General features: G+C 45.6%; 1 protein-coding gene across 2 annotated transcripts in view; it reads right to left on the reverse strand.

The window, feature by feature from the left end:
* Positions 1–12,288, reverse strand: part of LOC106895939 (UDP-glucuronosyltransferase 1-1-like) — a 47,799-nt gene extending 35,511 nt beyond the window's left edge. The window contains exon 1 of one of the 2 annotated variants that reach the window (XM_014955616.1): positions 10,978–12,288. In XM_014955616.1, the coding sequence (XP_014811102.1) occupies positions 10,978–11,823 (846 nt within the window). In that variant the 5' untranslated portion in view covers positions 11,824–12,288. Of the gene's footprint in view, positions 1–1,462; positions 2,412–10,977 lie in introns of those variants that run through there. The other variant, XM_014955612.1, reaches the window with a different exon arrangement.
* Positions 12,289–16,709: the final 4,421 nt, after the last annotated feature.

Genomic DNA, 16,709 nt, shown 5'->3' on the forward strand with positions numbered 1-16,709 from the left:
TTTGGGATACCATTTGCTCCTCCAGGGCATTCAAGGCTCCACATCACTGGTGGAGCTTTCTTTCACATGCAGTTTCTGTACACTTATTTTAAAGCCTGAGTGGGAAAGCTTTGACCTTCTAGAGAACATGCACTCAAAAAAGAGCAACCAGCTCCATCACCTGCACTGTCCCCATATTGGTAGTTTAGAACACAGGATTAACCTAATGGGAATTTTACAAACAGCTCAGGAGAAGGTGATGCACAGAAACAGATCTGTTGCTCTTCACATCTGAAAAGGCTGGCAAATGAACACTAGACAAGATGAAGATGTGTTCAAATTAGGCTGACAGATGAAGAAAGAGAGTCATGAATTTCTGGTGTGGGGCATTTACAGACATCTGCTTGGGTCTCCAACATCTGATCAGCAATCTTTCCTGCTCCTGACTCCATGTCCTTTTGAAAGACCCCTTGTGAGCATCTGCTACTCCTTCTCCTTCATTCGAACAGATGTAACCAGTTAGAGAGAACCAAGTGGCACTAGAGACTATCCTGGTAAGAGGATTGGCTCTGCCACTTCCAGCACAAGCACTAAACATACTTATTTGGACAAAAGTGGAGGATATTAGGTCTTTTTTCTATACTACTCTGTTTCAGGTGTACTCACAACTTGCAATACTTGAATATCCCTTTCCTGCTTCAATCTGCTATAGAATATGCTTGATTCAGAGACCTGGTTGGTCCCCAAAAGACTGAACAGGAATTTGCAGAAGATATCCTCACCCAGAAAAGCTTAAAACCTAATTAAATAGCGTATGAAAGAAGGGCTATCCTTCTTAAACCTTCTACATTTTAATCTCTTGGGGATTAGATATTGACACCTTGACATAATGGGAAAGATGTAAATTAATTAATCTGGCAGATGGACATGAGAGAAAAAGAACTGATGAATAGCTAAAATCTTAAGTCCTATAGCTTTCAGTATCTGTGAAAGGAGAACGGGTACCCAGAAGTATGGGTGGACAGTCCATGAGACACCTGGAAAGGGAGGACACCTGGAAAGGGAGGACACCATGGGGCAGACAGAAAGCAGACTTTGGTCACAGGGACAGCTCTTATGGAGATGGACATGGCGTAAGAAACTTAGCTGAAATGGAAGCTAACAGGTCTGGCTCCTGTTTGGGAGGAAATTTTGCAAGTCATCAAGATGCAGGTGATCTTCAGTTCAACAAACCAGCTTATCATTTGCATAAAAGTTACACGTCACGTAAATTTTCATATCTGATAAGGCTTTAGGTTTACCAGGATGTGATTTAATCTGAATGGTGGATACTAGGAAATAACATTTCTGCACCATGCAGGATTTCTCATCATCTTTCTATCTTTAAATGCCAAAATGTTGTCAGTTAGGTTCTGACGTAAGGATGTTTAAACATTTACGTTCTTGCCTTTTCAATTAAAAAAAAAAAATTAAAATTTTATACCTGAGACAGTTTCTTCTTCTCACCACAGTTTATCCCTCCGATAAAAACCATGTTTGGCATCACCGGTCTCGGGAACTCAAACACAAAATCATATCTGAGTAGCCAAACAGATCCACGGCTTAGAATGTCTGCAACTGTAATTTTTTTTTGAATTATCTCGTATGCAAGTTCTTCAAACGGAACGAATAGAGGCTTACAGTAAACAAACTCCAGCATGCGGACCAGCACGTTCTTCACCCGTTGCGCAAACGTCATCCTATCTGAATGATTTAGGAAAAGTCTGGGGACATAGGAAGGAGGGTTTGGACACTGAGTAGCTTCAAAATCCATCCCGCAAGGAAGACCCCGCAAGAAGTAGACAGAAGGAACTGAAAGATACTCAGCAATGATTGGTCCGCAAAACAGGGCTGGATCCGTGAAAACCACGTCAAATTTGCTCTCCCTCAGATACTTCATCATGTCTTCGTTGTGCAAAAGGCTCTTACAGGTGGTGAAAAAGAACTTGGAAATTTCTGATATGCTTCGATACATGGTAATAATAACATTCAAAAGGGATTGTTCAATAAAATGAGCATCAACAAATGACTTGAGCACAGCAGCGAAATCTTCCTCTGCGTAAGGTACTGGATATACTTTCACTGTATAATTCTGAGGCTCCTTTGGCTTCATGTACAAACTTGTTGATGGTACAACCACAACAACTTCGTGTCCGTTTTGCTGGAGTTTCCCCACCACTGGGCGCATGCTGAGCCAGTGACTTCCATCCTGAGGCATCACCAGGATCTTTCCACCTTCAGCAAAGATTAAAGACGATGTCAGAAGAAGAAGAAGTATCCCGGTAAGTTGGTAAAAACACTGAAATGTAAGAGCCATTTGGGTGGAAAAAAAAATTGAGAGTTCTGCTCTGGAGGCATCTGCCACAGTCTTTCATATGAAGGTCCACGCGAGCTTTAACTTTTCTGCGGTGAACTTCCTGACTGCAGAAATAAATATTTAACTTCCCAATATTGTTGTGGTTAAACTTTAACATTGCGATTGCTTGTACAACGGGGAAGGAGAGCAAATAGTTCTTGAAAAAAGGTGCCTGCCTTTGTACTTTTTGTTATTTTTTTGAGCTTGGAATTACGTCAGCACTTTCCTTCTTTCATGACACTAAGACCAGGGATGTCATCTTGTAATAATAATTGTGGTTAATACCGTTGCCTTGGTAAGTGCCCAGTGAGAAAATAAGCCTGGTTTTGCTTTCAGAGGGCAACCTTTAAAATACACCCAGCAGAATAAATGTAAATTTCAACATCATTTCTTTTATGGATTAGCCTAACTGAGAACACCTAGTAGGTATGTAGAAGGCTGATGTTAAAACTCCCACTTCCTGGAAGGAGTCAAACCTGTATGTTTTAGGAATATATCACAGCTACCAGGACGTGCCATGCAATCCCAAATCTGAGGAGGAGAAGGACAATCCTGTTTGGCTTTTCTCCCCATGGTACTAGACAAAAAAAAAAAAAAAAAAGAGCTAAATGATGGGTTCAGGGGAAGTGAAGGGAAAGGAGGAGACTGGCATAGACCTTTTGGGACACAAAGAAGGAGTCTTGGTCTTTGGTCACTGTCCTGAAAACTCTTTTGATATATTGAGCAAGACAAAATTTAGGAGGAGATATGCTATCTTTTACTAATTCCACTGATAACGCACACAGAGAAAAGCCCAACAAGCAAACTAGGTTTCTGAGCTCTCCTCTTTTCACAGACACCACGTATAGGTGTCTCCTGGGCCTCTTCAGCTGAGCCCTGACCGAGCTGCAAACTCACCTCTCCTCTCCTGAGCAGCAGCCCAACTTTGATAAGAAGAGAGATCCTCTCTTGATTAAATCAGCCAGAAACTTGGTGGTTGGACCTGTGGGTTTGAATCTACTCAGAGGAAGGCACAAGCTGTCCCTAGAGTTCATGTTTCCTGAGGGAGGAACTGACTGCTGGGCCATCATAAAGAAACTAGGTGGTAACAGCCCAACTTGGGTTTCCAAAGAAAGCTTTACTAGGGTGGTGTGACCCCTTGTTTGCTGGTTTTCACTGCTATCCTCTAGAAACAGTGAACTGAGCCCCTCAGGGCTTTGCTGGAGGAATGTTTGTCTTTCTGCAAGCAAAAGCAATGCCAGACCAAAGTCTTTCGGATGGAAGAACCACCTTTGGACCTGAAGAACTAATTTCTAGAGAGGGTCAAATACGGGGGAGTGAGAGGGGAGAGCCAGTTTTGCAAGGCACAGGCTGAAAGCGAGAGACTGACCAAATAATTCTGATTAAATGCTAGAAATTTGGAGAGAAAGAGTTTATTGCAACTGCTGTGACAGGAGCTGACCAAATCCATCTGGAACTTGCTACTTGGTGGTTTTTTGCTCTGCACTTAGGTATGATCTTCAACAGCAAAATTATCCAGCTGAAAACAGACAATACAAAGTTCATCTTCCGGTGTCTGTAAGAGAACAAGTCTCTTGATAATATGGCTACACTTTCTTATGGACTCAACAGACTCCCTACTTTTTGTACCAGACCATCAGAGTAAAAACAGTGTAAAAGGTGAGGCAGCAACAGGAAGGACAGGATTTAAAAAAAAAAAAAAAAAGATAAATTAGAGGCTTAGGTATGATCTTCAACAGCAAAATTATCCAGCTGAAAACAGACAATACAAAGTTCATCTTCCAGTGTCTGTAAGAGAACAAGTCTCTTGATAATATGGCTACAGTTTCTTATGGACTCAACAGACTCCCTATTTTTTGTACCAGACCATCAGAGTAAAAACAGTGGAAAAGGTGAGGCAGCAATAGGAAGGACAGGATTTAAAAAAAAAAAAAGATAAATTAGAGGTAAACAGAGAACAGATAAACAGGCAAAGAAAGGACGGAGCTCGTAGGTTAACAGAGAATCGGCTGAGGTCAGATCCTAAGCTGGGTAATTATTATTCAGAAAATTAACACACTGGCTTGTTTTTCAAAATAACAGGGTAGGTTTACATGTGTTTGTTGTTCATTTTGCAGCAGCAAAGGGCACCTGGACGCCTTTCAGGTTTGAAGGGCCTGGTGGTCTCCTGCTGTGTGTGCAGAGCAGCACCAGAGTAGTTTGAGGAACAGGGGTCTCCAAGGGTGAGAGCCCCATGCCAGCTTGGAGGAAAGGCTTTTCCTCCTGTATACCAAAGGTCAGAAAATTAATGTTAAACAACAGCTAAAACTCTCTCCAACTGCTTATCTCTGAGTTGGGCTGGTTGTGATGCGTAGACTTCTTCTAACCTGGGCAGCAAACTGAGTGGCACGAAGGGAAGGGGATGGCAAATGGATACTCCAGCAGCTCCTTGTGATAGGAGCAGCACGTTGGAAAAGTAATATCTTACTCTACGTCTTCGTGGTAGCAAAAAGCAGCAGAAAGCTAAGCAAACCACAGAACACGTATAATTTCTAGGGCAGCTTTTTTTCTAAGCAGCGAATAGAAATCATATTGAAATAAAAAGATCGTTTCTGATCCTGCAATTAATGACTGTATCCTTACAGAAAGACAGGTGACATTTAAGGCCGCCCAGATAACTGCAATTGGAACATTTCCTAACTTTTACAGGGCAATGTGTTTGGCATTTGTAAACTTAATAGTCTTACAGCCTTCCTAGATTTCTGTGCACAGACCTCAGTCAAATACAGTACCTTTAGACTCACGTTATAGAAAGTGTTTTAATTTAACCAGACGACAAACTTCCTACAGAAAAGGAAACAAAGGCAGTAGTTCCGTTTGATATGAGGGGACTTTTGATGAAAGAACTGTGTTTTACAGCTCTCTTCAATAGCTCTTCTTCAGAATACAGGAGGCAGAGGGATGTGGATAAGAGCAAGCTGAAGAGGACAGGAAGATAAACTGTTTGGTTAAAGCAGCCATTTCAGGTTGAAACATACTGTGCCTTGAAGATGCACAATGCACAACGGTTAAACTTCATTTTTTAAAGTTTTTAAACTTCATTTTTTAAAGTTTTTAAAGTCAGGCACTGCTTTGACTTGCCTGATGTTGTGTATTTTGCCACTGCAATACGAGGCAGATGAGCAGTTTTATCAGCATTAAAGGTGCTCAACATCCTTTACCAAAGCACAGTAGACAGATGCTGACAGGATACCAAGCTGCTCTGAAGTGTCACTAGGTTCATCAACACCTTGAATATTGCACCAAAAAAAGCCCCCTCAGTCTTTGGTTCATGAACAGAGTGATGACTACTGCTCCAGTGCTGAAAATGAAGAGCTTCCTTTACTAAACGTAGCCACCCACATCAGCAAATTAACGGGACTCACGGACGTGACGGGATCCCTTCTGAAGTCACACAAAGTGACATTTGGGTCAGGCAGGCTTTTGAAAACACCTTCATTGAGGATCTTGATAATGACATAGAAGGTATCATCAGTAAGTTCGCAAATGATACCAAGTTAAGTGGGAGCGTTGATCTGCATGAAGATAGGAAGGCTCTACCTCACAGACGTGAGGGGATCCCTTCTGAAGTCACACAAAGTGACATTTGGGTCAGGCAGGCTTTTGAAAACACCTTCATTGAGGATCTTGATAATGACATAGAAGGTATCATCAGTAAGTTCGCAAATGATACCAAGTTAAGTGGGAGCGTTGATCTGCATGAAGATAGGAAGGCTCTACAGAGAGACTTAGATAGGTTGGATCGATGGTCCAACGTTAATGGGATGAGCTTCAACAAGACCAAGTGCCAGGTCCTGCACTTGGGCCACAACAACCCCCTGCATTGGTACAGACTGGGGGAAGGGTGGCTGGAAAGGACTTGGGGGTTCTAATTGACAAGATGCTGAACATGAGCCAGCAGTGTGCCCAGGGGGGCAAGAAAGCCAATGGCATCCTGGCTTGGATTAGAAATAGTGTGGCCAGCAGAAGTAGGGAGGTGATTGTGCCCCTGTGCTCAGCCCTGGTGAGGCCACACCTGGAGTGCTGTGTCCAATTTTGGGCACCTCAATCCAAGAGAGAGATATGGAGGTGCTGGAGCAGGTGCAGAGGAGGGCAACGAAGCTGGTGAAGAGCCTGGAGAATATGAAGAGTGATTGAAGGAGCTGGGACTGTTTAGTTTCAGGCAGAGGAGACTGAGGGGAGACCTCTTCACTCTCTCCAACTACTTGAGAGGACATTGTAGAGAGGTTGGTGCTGGTCTCTTCTCACAGGTAAATAGCAGTAGAACAAGGGGGAAGGGCTTCAAGCTGCAACAGGGTGGGTTTAGAACGGACATTAGGAAGAAATTCTTCACAGAAAGAGTGGTCAGAGACTGGAACAGGCTGCCCAGGGAGGTGGTTGAATCACCATCCTTGGATCAGTTTGTCATTAGGATGTGGTGTTGGGGGATATGGTGTAGGGGAGAACTTTGTAGAGTGGGGTTGATGGTTGGACTCGATGATCCCAAGGGTCTTTTCCAACCTGAATGATTCTGTGATTCTATGACAAGCACGTCTGGGTGGAGCAGGTACGTGTGCATGCTCTGGTACTGCTTACTGTATCCTTTGGTTTCTTGCCAAAGTCTTTGAATTCCACTCTGCCGGCAAATTTCAGAGGAACCAGTTAGAAATATCTCCTTATCAGAGCTTCCCAGATGCTGCTGGCTCTGGCAGGAGGGCTTCAGAACAGGACCTGCTTTCTTAATCCTTGTGCTGGAGGGACAAACCACAGGGTCTGTATTCACTTATACTTCCCCTTCACTTAACTACCTATTTAAATCCTACTTTACTTAAATTTCAGTGTTTTAAATTAACCAGCTGTTTAAATAAGTGATGGGTGTTTTAGGTTAAAAAAATACCCGAACAGCTTTGAAAGGTTGCTGTAGCTTACGTTTCTGAACTTCACTGAATTTCACTGAATTTTTTAGAGTTGGAAGGGACCATAGAGATCATCTAGTCCAACTCCCCTGCTGAAGCAGGATTGCCTAGAGCTAGAGCATGTTACTCAGGACTGCAACTTTGCTTAGATCCAATCATATGAACTTTATTTTTACGAGCTGCCCAAAAAAATCAACTTTTCATTAACTTTGGCTAAAGAGGAGATATTACTCAAAGTGTCTCAGGGCTCACAGTCTGAGTTCATGGCTCCTTAAACTGCCAGCCTTCAGGTCCTTCTGGAGTCATTAGAGGGTGGGCTGGCAGCACGTCTGGGTGGAGCAGATATGTGTCCATGCTCTGGTACTGCTTACTGTATCCTTTGGTTTCTTGCCAAAGTCTTTGAATTCCACTCTGCCGGCAAATTTCAGAAAAACCAGTTAGAAATGTCTCCTTATCAGAGTTTCCCAGATGCTGCTCTGGCAGGAGGGTTTCAGAACAGGACCTGCTTTCTTAATCCTTGTGCTGGAGGGACAAACCACAGGGTCTGTATTCACTTATACTTCCCCTTCACTTAACTACCTATTTAAATCCTACTTTACTTAAATTTCAGTGTTTTAAATTAACCAGCTGTTTAAATAAGTGATGGGTGTTTTAGGTTAAAAAAATACCCGAACAGCTTTGAAAGGTTGCTGTAGCTTACGTTTCTGAACTTCACTGAATTTCACTGAATTTTTTAGAGTTGGAAGGGACCATAGAGATCATCTAGTCCAACTCCCCTGCTGAAGCAGGATTGCCTAGAGCTAGAGCATGTTACTCAGGACTGCAACTTTGCTTAGATCCAATCATATGAACTTTATTTTTACGAGCTGCCCAAAAAAATCAACTTTTCATTAACTTTGGCTAAAGAGGAGATATTACTCAAAGTGTCTCAGGGCTCACAGTCTGAGTTCATGGCTCCTTAAACTGCCAGCCTTCAGGTCCTTCTGGAGTCATTAGAGGGTGGGCTGGCACAGGACCTCTGCTCAGTCAAGATCTTGGGTGTGATTTCCTTCCAGCCTTGTGTTAAACCCCCAGATGCATCGGGACTTGGCAACTGGATTTATGTGTCTATTAATGAATATGTAATTTCTACTAAGACAGATGCCTGTGCAAAGTGGGACAAGAGGAAACAAAGCTTGAGGCTTAAATTTCAGTGTTTTAAATTAACCAGCTGTTTAAATAAGTGATGGGTGTTTTAGGTTAAAAAAATACCCGAACAGCTTTGAAAGGTTGCTATGGCTTACGTTTCTAAACTTTGCTTAGATCCAATCATATGAACTTTATTTTTGTAGCTTACGTTTCTGAACTTCACTGAATTTCACTGAATTTTTTAGAGTTGGAAGGGACCTGAAATCAACTTTTCATTAACTTTGGCTGAAGAGGAGGTATTTCTCAAAGTGTCTCAGGGCTCACAGTCTGAGTTCATGGCTCCTTAAACTGCCAGCCTTCAGGTCCTTCTGGAGTCATTAGAGGGTGGGCTGGCACAGGACCTCTGCTCAGTCAAGATCTTGGGTGTGATTTCCTTCCAGCCTTGTGTTAAACCCCCAGATGCATCGGGACTTGGCAACTGGATTTATGTGTCTATTAATGAATATGTAATTTCTACTAAGACAGATGCCTGTGCAAAGTGGGACAAGAGGAAACAAAGCTTGAGGCAGCCAGCCTGGTTATCTAGTCAAAGTGCAGTTTGCTTTCCCCCCAGGGCCAGTTCTCCTACTCCCTCTGAGACTGGAGGCTGCAGAAAATGCTTGTGGCTCAGGAATGCCAGGGAATTGCAATTTAATTCCCATCTCTGTGAGGGATAAAACACAGATGCCCCGTTCTGCAAAAGCATAAGCTCCTCACCACCCTGATGCCTTCAGCTCTACAGCAGGTACTCCCACGGGACCGTGTGTGATACTCTGGAATGAGGCCACAATGCCTGATTTTTCTGCCTGTGGAAAGTGGTGTAACAGAAAAGTCTGGGGTTTAAACCCCTTATCTGAGAAAAGAAACCTCATTTTGAATCTCTGGTTCTCTCTCCCTTTCCAAGTCATCCTGACTTTTTGTTTTCGAGGGACCACTCACGCTGCCAGCCTTTCCAAGTCATCCTGACTTTTTGTTTTCTTGTCTGTTGAGCAATGGGCTACTGGGTTTTGGAGAACTATCTATTCTTATCAGATGATTATATTTCTGAACAGTAATGATCAACCCAAGGCTTACCGCTGTGTATGGATAGGTAGATTTTTTTTTTTCCTACATGAATCACTTCACTTTTGCTTACACTCTACCTCCTGCGTTATCACCTTGCTCCTGGGCACTGTTCAAAGTGAAATAGGAGAAATTCCTCTGCTGTCTGTAGAAAATGTAACGAGAAAAGCTAGACTGAATACAGAAGGAATTCATGAGGTTTTTCAAGATCTGGAAAACATGATTTCCACCAAATGACAAAGGTCAGCATGAAGATGGTAGATGTCAGGTATAAAATAAGGACAGGGCTGTTCCACCCCTGCAGCAAGCTCTGACCTTCAGGTTGTAAAAGTAAAGACGTATGGCATGCAACCAGCAAGAATTTGTCTCTTAAATCCCTAAATTTAAATGCCACTCTCTTGAGCCTCATGTGAGAGAATGCCTTATTTATAATATTATTCTACTGTTCTAATTTATAATATCATTCTTTATTTGCCTTATTCTTTATTGAGTTCAGTGGACTCTGCATAAACCTGTCAAAGAGTATAAAACAAAGCTGAAAGAAGAAAGAAAAAAAAACCCCTTCAGCTCAAAGATACTGTATTGCAATTGTGCACTGATATTGTGTGACCACAATTCACAAGGGAATAATTTCAAAGGAAAGGCGTTTGTGTCCTGCATTATGCCTGGGAAGAAATCTCTAGCACTACTAATTGTTTTGGAGACTATATGGCAACTACCAAATTCAATTTAAGTTTCCAGATCAGCTTTAAAAGCCCTGCAGAATAACTCTGGTAAAAGCAAATCTGAAGAAATAGGTACAAAGATTTACATGAGTTTTGCATACAAGTGTCTTTCACCAGATGCGCATTTTAGATTAATTCCTCCCATATCAATATGACAATTATGTTTCACCATGATTTACAACTCTGGTAAAAGCAAATCTGAAGAAATAGGTACAAAGACTTAGGTGAGTTTTGCATACAAGTGTCTTTCACCAAATGCACATTTTAGATTAATTCTTCCCATATCACTATGACAATTATGTTTCACCATGATTTACAAATAGATGTAACTTAAAGACAGGCAGTTTGGAAACCATATGTCATGAAAACACAATCAAAGCAAATTAACTGACTTTGCTGAGTCTAGAATGAAAAACAAAAGATGACTCTCAGAGCATGGGTTCCTGGTCAGGTGAAAGAAATATATGTCAGAGTCCACAAAAATTAAATCAAAACTGTGTCTGATTGGTGAAAAATGTAAATTCACTGAAGACTTCAAATAAGTCATCTGCCTTAATCAAGGTAATTTTATTTCAGCCAGTGGAAAACAACTGCCAAAACCTGGCTGTATTAAATCATTACCAGAAATAGAAAAAATTCAATAGCGCTAAACTTCCAGAAACGATGTAATCACATTTCATTGGCAAATGTATAAATTGGAGGAAAAAGAACATACCTTAGGCAACGTTTTCTTCTGAGCACAGTTTATACCTCCAATAAAGACCATATTGGGCATCACTGGTCTCACGTACTCAAACACGAAGTCGTATCTCAGGAGCCAAACAGCAGCAGAGTTCAGGAGGTCTAGCAGGGATACATCTCGCTGAAGAACTTCGGAGGACAATTTTATAGCATCTGCATAGAAACCATTACAGTACTCAAGCTCCAGGAGTGAAACCAGTGCATTTTCCACTCTCTGGAAAAAAGTCATGTGGTCCGTGTTGAAGGTAAACAGCCTTGGGATGTAGGACAGAGGGCTTGGGCTCTGCGGTGCTTCGTAGTGTAAGTTGCAAGGAAATCCTCTCATGAAGAACAGATACGGAAGAGAAAAATGATTAGCAAGTATTGCTCCACACAGAAAAACGGGGTCTGTTAGGATGGCGTCGAAGCCGCTTTGACTGACGTACTGCAGGGTCTCCTTGCTGCTGAAGAGGTCCTTGCACTGGACGAAGAACGTACTGAAAACGTGCACGGAAATGTTGTACTGGGCCAGAACGTTCAGCGGGAAAGGCCGGGCCTGCAGGTGAGTGGCGACGTACTCGAGGAAGGCAGCATCCAGCTCTTCTAACGTTTGGGTCACGGGGTACGTTTTCACCGTGTACCCCTGTGCCGCCTTCATCTGCCAGCTCACTTCTGGCATGAGCACCACCACTTCGTGTCCCTTCTCGCTCAGCTTTTCAACCACCGGCTGCATGCTGAGCCAGTGGCTTCCAACCATGGGCACCACCAGGAGCTTCCCTCCATCCGAGGGGCCAGGAAGGAGGAGGAGGAAAATCCAAGCACAGCAAAGCCGCAAAGCCATGTTTCTGTGGTCAGAGTACGGGTTGTTAAAAGAGATTTTCCCCTTCGGTAGCCTGAAGATGCTTTTGAAGGAACCCAGTGGGTTTATCTGTTGAGCTGTGCTGCTTTGTCATAACCTTTTAGTTAATGATTCACTGCTTTGGGTTGTAGATTGTTCGGTTTTGTTGGTTTGGTTTTTTTTTCTCTTTACTTGTAAAGCCAAGCGCGGTGACCCTTTCCTGTGCTGAGTCATTGGAGTCGCTCAGTGTTCAATGGAGAACGAGCTCCTCAGCATGCTAGTCAGATTTTATAGGACTTTCCTCTCCATTGTTGACGTGTCCTGTTTTATCCCTTGGCCAGGGCCAGGGAATGCAAGTCTGGTGCAAACAACTCCAACACCAGAGTAACAAATTAAAACACCCTCAAGAAATTTCATTGTGGTTGGAGACATGGATGTTCAGATAATTTCTCTGAGGACAGAACAGGAGAGCCTCAGGGTAAGGGGAAAGGGCAGATGAACTCTTCTGAGCTATCCGGTTGGAGACATGGATGTTCAGATAACTTCTCTGAGGACAGAACAGGAGACCCTCAGGGTAAGAGGAAAGGGCAGATGAACTCTTCTGAGCTATCAGTAATCTCTGCAGTCAAACCCTTGATGGCTCCTTCTGTTTGGGATCCAGACTCATGCAAAGGGTCATGGCACTTTGGTCAGCCACAAAAATATGTAATGGAGCATAAAATACGAGGTTCAGTCTCAGTTGTCCCCTCAGACCACAGAGATCATAGAATCATAGAATGGCTTGGGTTGGAAGAGACCTTGAAAACCATCTAGTTCCAACGCCCCTGCCATGGGCAGGGATACCTCCCACTAGACCAGGTTGTCCAAAATCCCATCCAATCTGGTCTTGAACACCTCCAGGGAAGTGTTCATGGAACCTGAAGCCCAGGTTCTTGCTTCGGAGCAGTAATTCAGTTGTTTCACAGCCTACAAGATGGCCCTCAGGCAGCTGAAAACTCCTCACCACTTGCCTATATGAAAAGTTGGGGCCAGCCATTTAAGTCATGTAATAAATGTGGTTTATAGACTACTACTCCCTGCATGGCTTGAACTGTTCAGTAGTGAGCCCAGGTATTGAACCTGACTTAGCTAATGAGCAGCTTCAGTGCAAGCGTGGGTTTGCAAGAGCCATCAGCTTCACAGCATTTCTTTTGACGTTATTTCTTTTGACAAGGAGAGGCTGAGGGACTTGAGTCTTTTTAGTCTGGAGAAGAGAAGGCTGAGGGGGGATCTGATCAATGCTTAGAAATACTTCAAGGGAGGGTGTCAAGAGGATGGGGCCGGTCTTTTTTCAGTGGTGCCCAGGGACAGGACAAGAAGAAATGAGCACAAACTTGAAGAAGTTTCAGCTCAACATGAGGAGGACCTTCTTTCCTGTGAGGGTGGCAGAGCCCTGGAAGAGGCTGCCCAGGGAGGTGGTGGAGTCTCCTTCTCTGGAGACATTCAAACCCCACCTGGACACGTTCCTGTGCAACCTGCTGTAGATGGACCTGCTTTGGCAGGGGGTTGGACTAGATGATCTCCAGAGGTTCCTTCCCACCCCATGGGATTCTGTGATCCTGTTTCAATGCTAAAAAAAGATTAGATGCCTAAATAGCACCGTGACATGGAAAAATAGTGAAGCATAGGATATTTAGAGACATGCCACCTCTGCCCCTCAGGCACACAACTTCTTTCCACTCCCTTCTGTACCATGGTCAATGCAATGAAACTAATTACATCATTTTCTGTGTGTTTTTCTATAAGCCTTTTTCTTCCTTGTTCCCGCTTTACCAATGTCTGTAAGTTTTTCCTTGCTTGGGGAAATTACTGACTAAGCGGCAAAATGCAGTTTTCTTTCCGGCACTTGGATAACTTTTGTCAGAAAACAAAATATTTGAGCTTCAGAGTAGGGGAAGAAGCTCTGAAGTAAAAGTGGAAAAAAACGAAAACTCTCAAAATCTTTTCCATCGTTATGAACTGTGAGGGAAAAAAAGTGAGTGATAACTAAAATGTTGTTATTTCCAGCTTTATATAAACTGCACTTAAAAATTATGTTGGAAAAATGACTGGTTTTGTAAGAAGCATATTCCAATGACAAGTTTTATTTTGATATATTTTTTAAGGGTTTGTTTTTTTTTTTTTGGTGCCTGCCCCATTTGGTGAAGACGGGTTGGCAGAGAAATGTCCTGCCCTCCCCTCCCCTTCTGCAGCATGAGAAATTCGAAATCCAAGCCTTTCGACGCCCTTAATGTGAAGGGAGTGGGTGCAAAAGCAAGAGCAGATCGGGTGAAGTTAATCAGTACCTTAGAGGCGTCTCTGGGCATTTGAGAGTTTGCCAGTGACCCCCCCCAGTTGGCTTGGGTTATGTGGCAGGGGTTTCTTGGTAAGTTAAACTTTGCTGGGTTCAAGGGAGAGCGAGATAAAGAGTCTCTTTTACCTCTCACACGGGATCACCGGTGCGAGGGGGCAGAGGGAACTTTGAATTTGGGTGAGGAATGGACGACCCCAAAGGAAGGGGGACTGCACCAGATGGCTGCAGTGGGAAGGAGGGACCCCATGTCAGCATGCCTGCTGCTTGTGGCTCTGTGGCCCTGCTGGCATGATCATAGGGTCACAGAATGTGTTGGGTTGGAAGGGACCTTTAAAAGTCACCCAGTCTGACCCCCCTGCAGTAAGCAGGGGCATCTTTAACTAGACCAGATTGCTCAGAGCGTCGTCAAGCTTGACCTTGAGTACTTCCAGGGATGGGGCCTCCACCACGTCTCTGGGCAACCTGTTCCAGCATCTCACCACCCTCATGGTGAAGAACTTCTTCCTAATGTCTGAGTTAACCTACCCTGCTCTAGTTTAAAACCATTCCCCTCATCCTATTGCTACATGCCCTTGCAAAGATTTCCTCCCCAGCTTTCTTGTAGGCCCCCTTCAGGTACTTGAAGGCCACTTATAAGGTCTCCCTGGAGCCTTTTCTTCTCCAGGCCAAATAGCCCCAACACTCTCAGCCTGTCTTTGTAGGAGAGGTGCTCCATCCCTCTGATCATCTTCGTGGCCCTCCGCTGCACCTGTTCCAGCTGGTCCATGTCCTTCCTGTGTTGAGGACTCCAAAGCTGGACACAGTATTCCAGGTGGGGTCTCACGAGTATGTAAATGAACTCTCAGAAATTTAATGAATGTGCTAATGATTTATTGGAATTACATTGAATATGTATACCTGTTGTGTATAAACTTAATTGGACAACAGCATTCGGTGCACACAATAGGCAGAGCGATCCCCCGTGCACCTGGCACCGTGATAAGGAATGCCTGCCTTCCGAAACTTTAAATTGAGTTTTAGAAAGTTTTATCTGCCTGTTTGTGGTGACCGTACGAGCCCTGGCCTGCACCTGACTGGGCCTCACAACCTCAGGGAAGGAATGGGACCAGAAGGGGCCGGAGGAGAAGCCGCCCCAGCCTTTGTCATATTGTGCTTCATCCCTGTCTCGTTTTTTCAAAACACTTCAGCGGGGCCTGTCCCTAGGGGTGGCCTGAGAGCTCTGGGTGATGGTGGAGGTTTGTTGCTCTCCTCCCCTGCCAGGCACACCACCCAGCAGAAGCGGAGCCTCCATCAGGCCCTGAAGCCGGCCAGGCAGCGCAGGCCCCGCGGTCTCCATGGCAACCCCTCACCCCAGGCTGACTCCCGCCGCGCACCGCGGCCGACAGAAAACTACAATCCCCAGAAGGCCTTGCGCGCGGGGGGGGGTGACTCCGCCCTCCCAGCAGGCAGTGCGCGCCCCGTCGCCAGCACCGCGCCGCACTATGATTCCCGGCAGGCTGTGCGCGCCCGCCTTTGCCGGCCGGTCTTCGCTTCGCTTCGCATCGGCGCCCGTGCCCGGCGGCTCCTTCCCCACTCCTTGCTCTGTGGATCGGGGAAGCGGCTGGAGCAGCGAGGGGCCGCCGCTGTTCTCTTTCCGGGGCTTGACCAGCTGCGTGGAGTCCCGGAGCAGCGGAGGCCTTCATCTCCCAGCCTGCTTTGCGCGGCGGCCTTCATGTCCCAGCGTGCTTTGCGCGGCCCCACAACAAAGATGGCGGCGGCCGCGGGGCCGTGGCGGTAGGTGCCGGCCCGGCTCCAGACGCTGGTTCCGAGCGGTGAGTCGGGCTCACGGGGGCGGGAGGCGGCGGGGAGCCGTGACCTGCCAGCTCCGGGGCTGCGGGCCAGTGGGGGTGCGGGCGGTAGATCTAGCGAACCGGTCCCGGCTCTCTCTTCGGTACCGGAGAGACCGTGCCTGAAGGCTGGGCCCAGCTCCGTGAGGGCTGCGGGGCTGGAGCTCACGGGAGGTGGAGACAGGCGGGAGGAGCCGGGTGAGATCAGCCTGAGGAAGAGAAGGGGATGTGGGGGGGACCGTATTGCTGTTGGCAGGGTGTGCTGTGTCCAGTTTTGGGCCCCCTACCGTGGGGCTGCGGGCCGGTGGGGGTGCGGGCGGTAGATCTAGCGAACCGGTCCCGGCTCTCTCTTCGGTACCGGAGAGACCGAGCCTGAAGACTGGGCCCAGCTCCGTGGGGGCTGCGGGGCTGGAGCTCACGGGAGGTGGAGACAGGCGGGAGGAGCCGGGTGAGATCAGCCTGAGGGAGAGAAGGCGATGTGGGGGGGGACCGTATTGCTGTTGGCAGGGTGTGGGTGCTGCCTGATTTTGTAGGGGGTGCTGTGTCCAGTTTTGGGTCCCCTACCGTAAAAAAGACATTGAGGTGCTGGAGCGGGTCCAGAGAAGGGCGACAAAGCTGGTGAGGGGTCTGGAGCACAAGTCTTATGAGGAGAGGCTGAGGGAGCTGGGGTTACTCAGCCTGGAAAAGAGGAGGCTGAGGGGAGACCTTATTGCTCTCTCCAACTCCCTGAA

The sequence above is a fragment of the Calidris pugnax genome, unplaced genomic scaffold (genome assembly GCF_001431845.1).
Source record: "Calidris pugnax isolate Ruff unplaced genomic scaffold, ASM143184v1 scaffold210, whole genome shotgun sequence".
Lineage (NCBI taxonomy): Eukaryota > Metazoa > Chordata > Aves > Charadriiformes > Scolopacidae > Calidris > Calidris pugnax.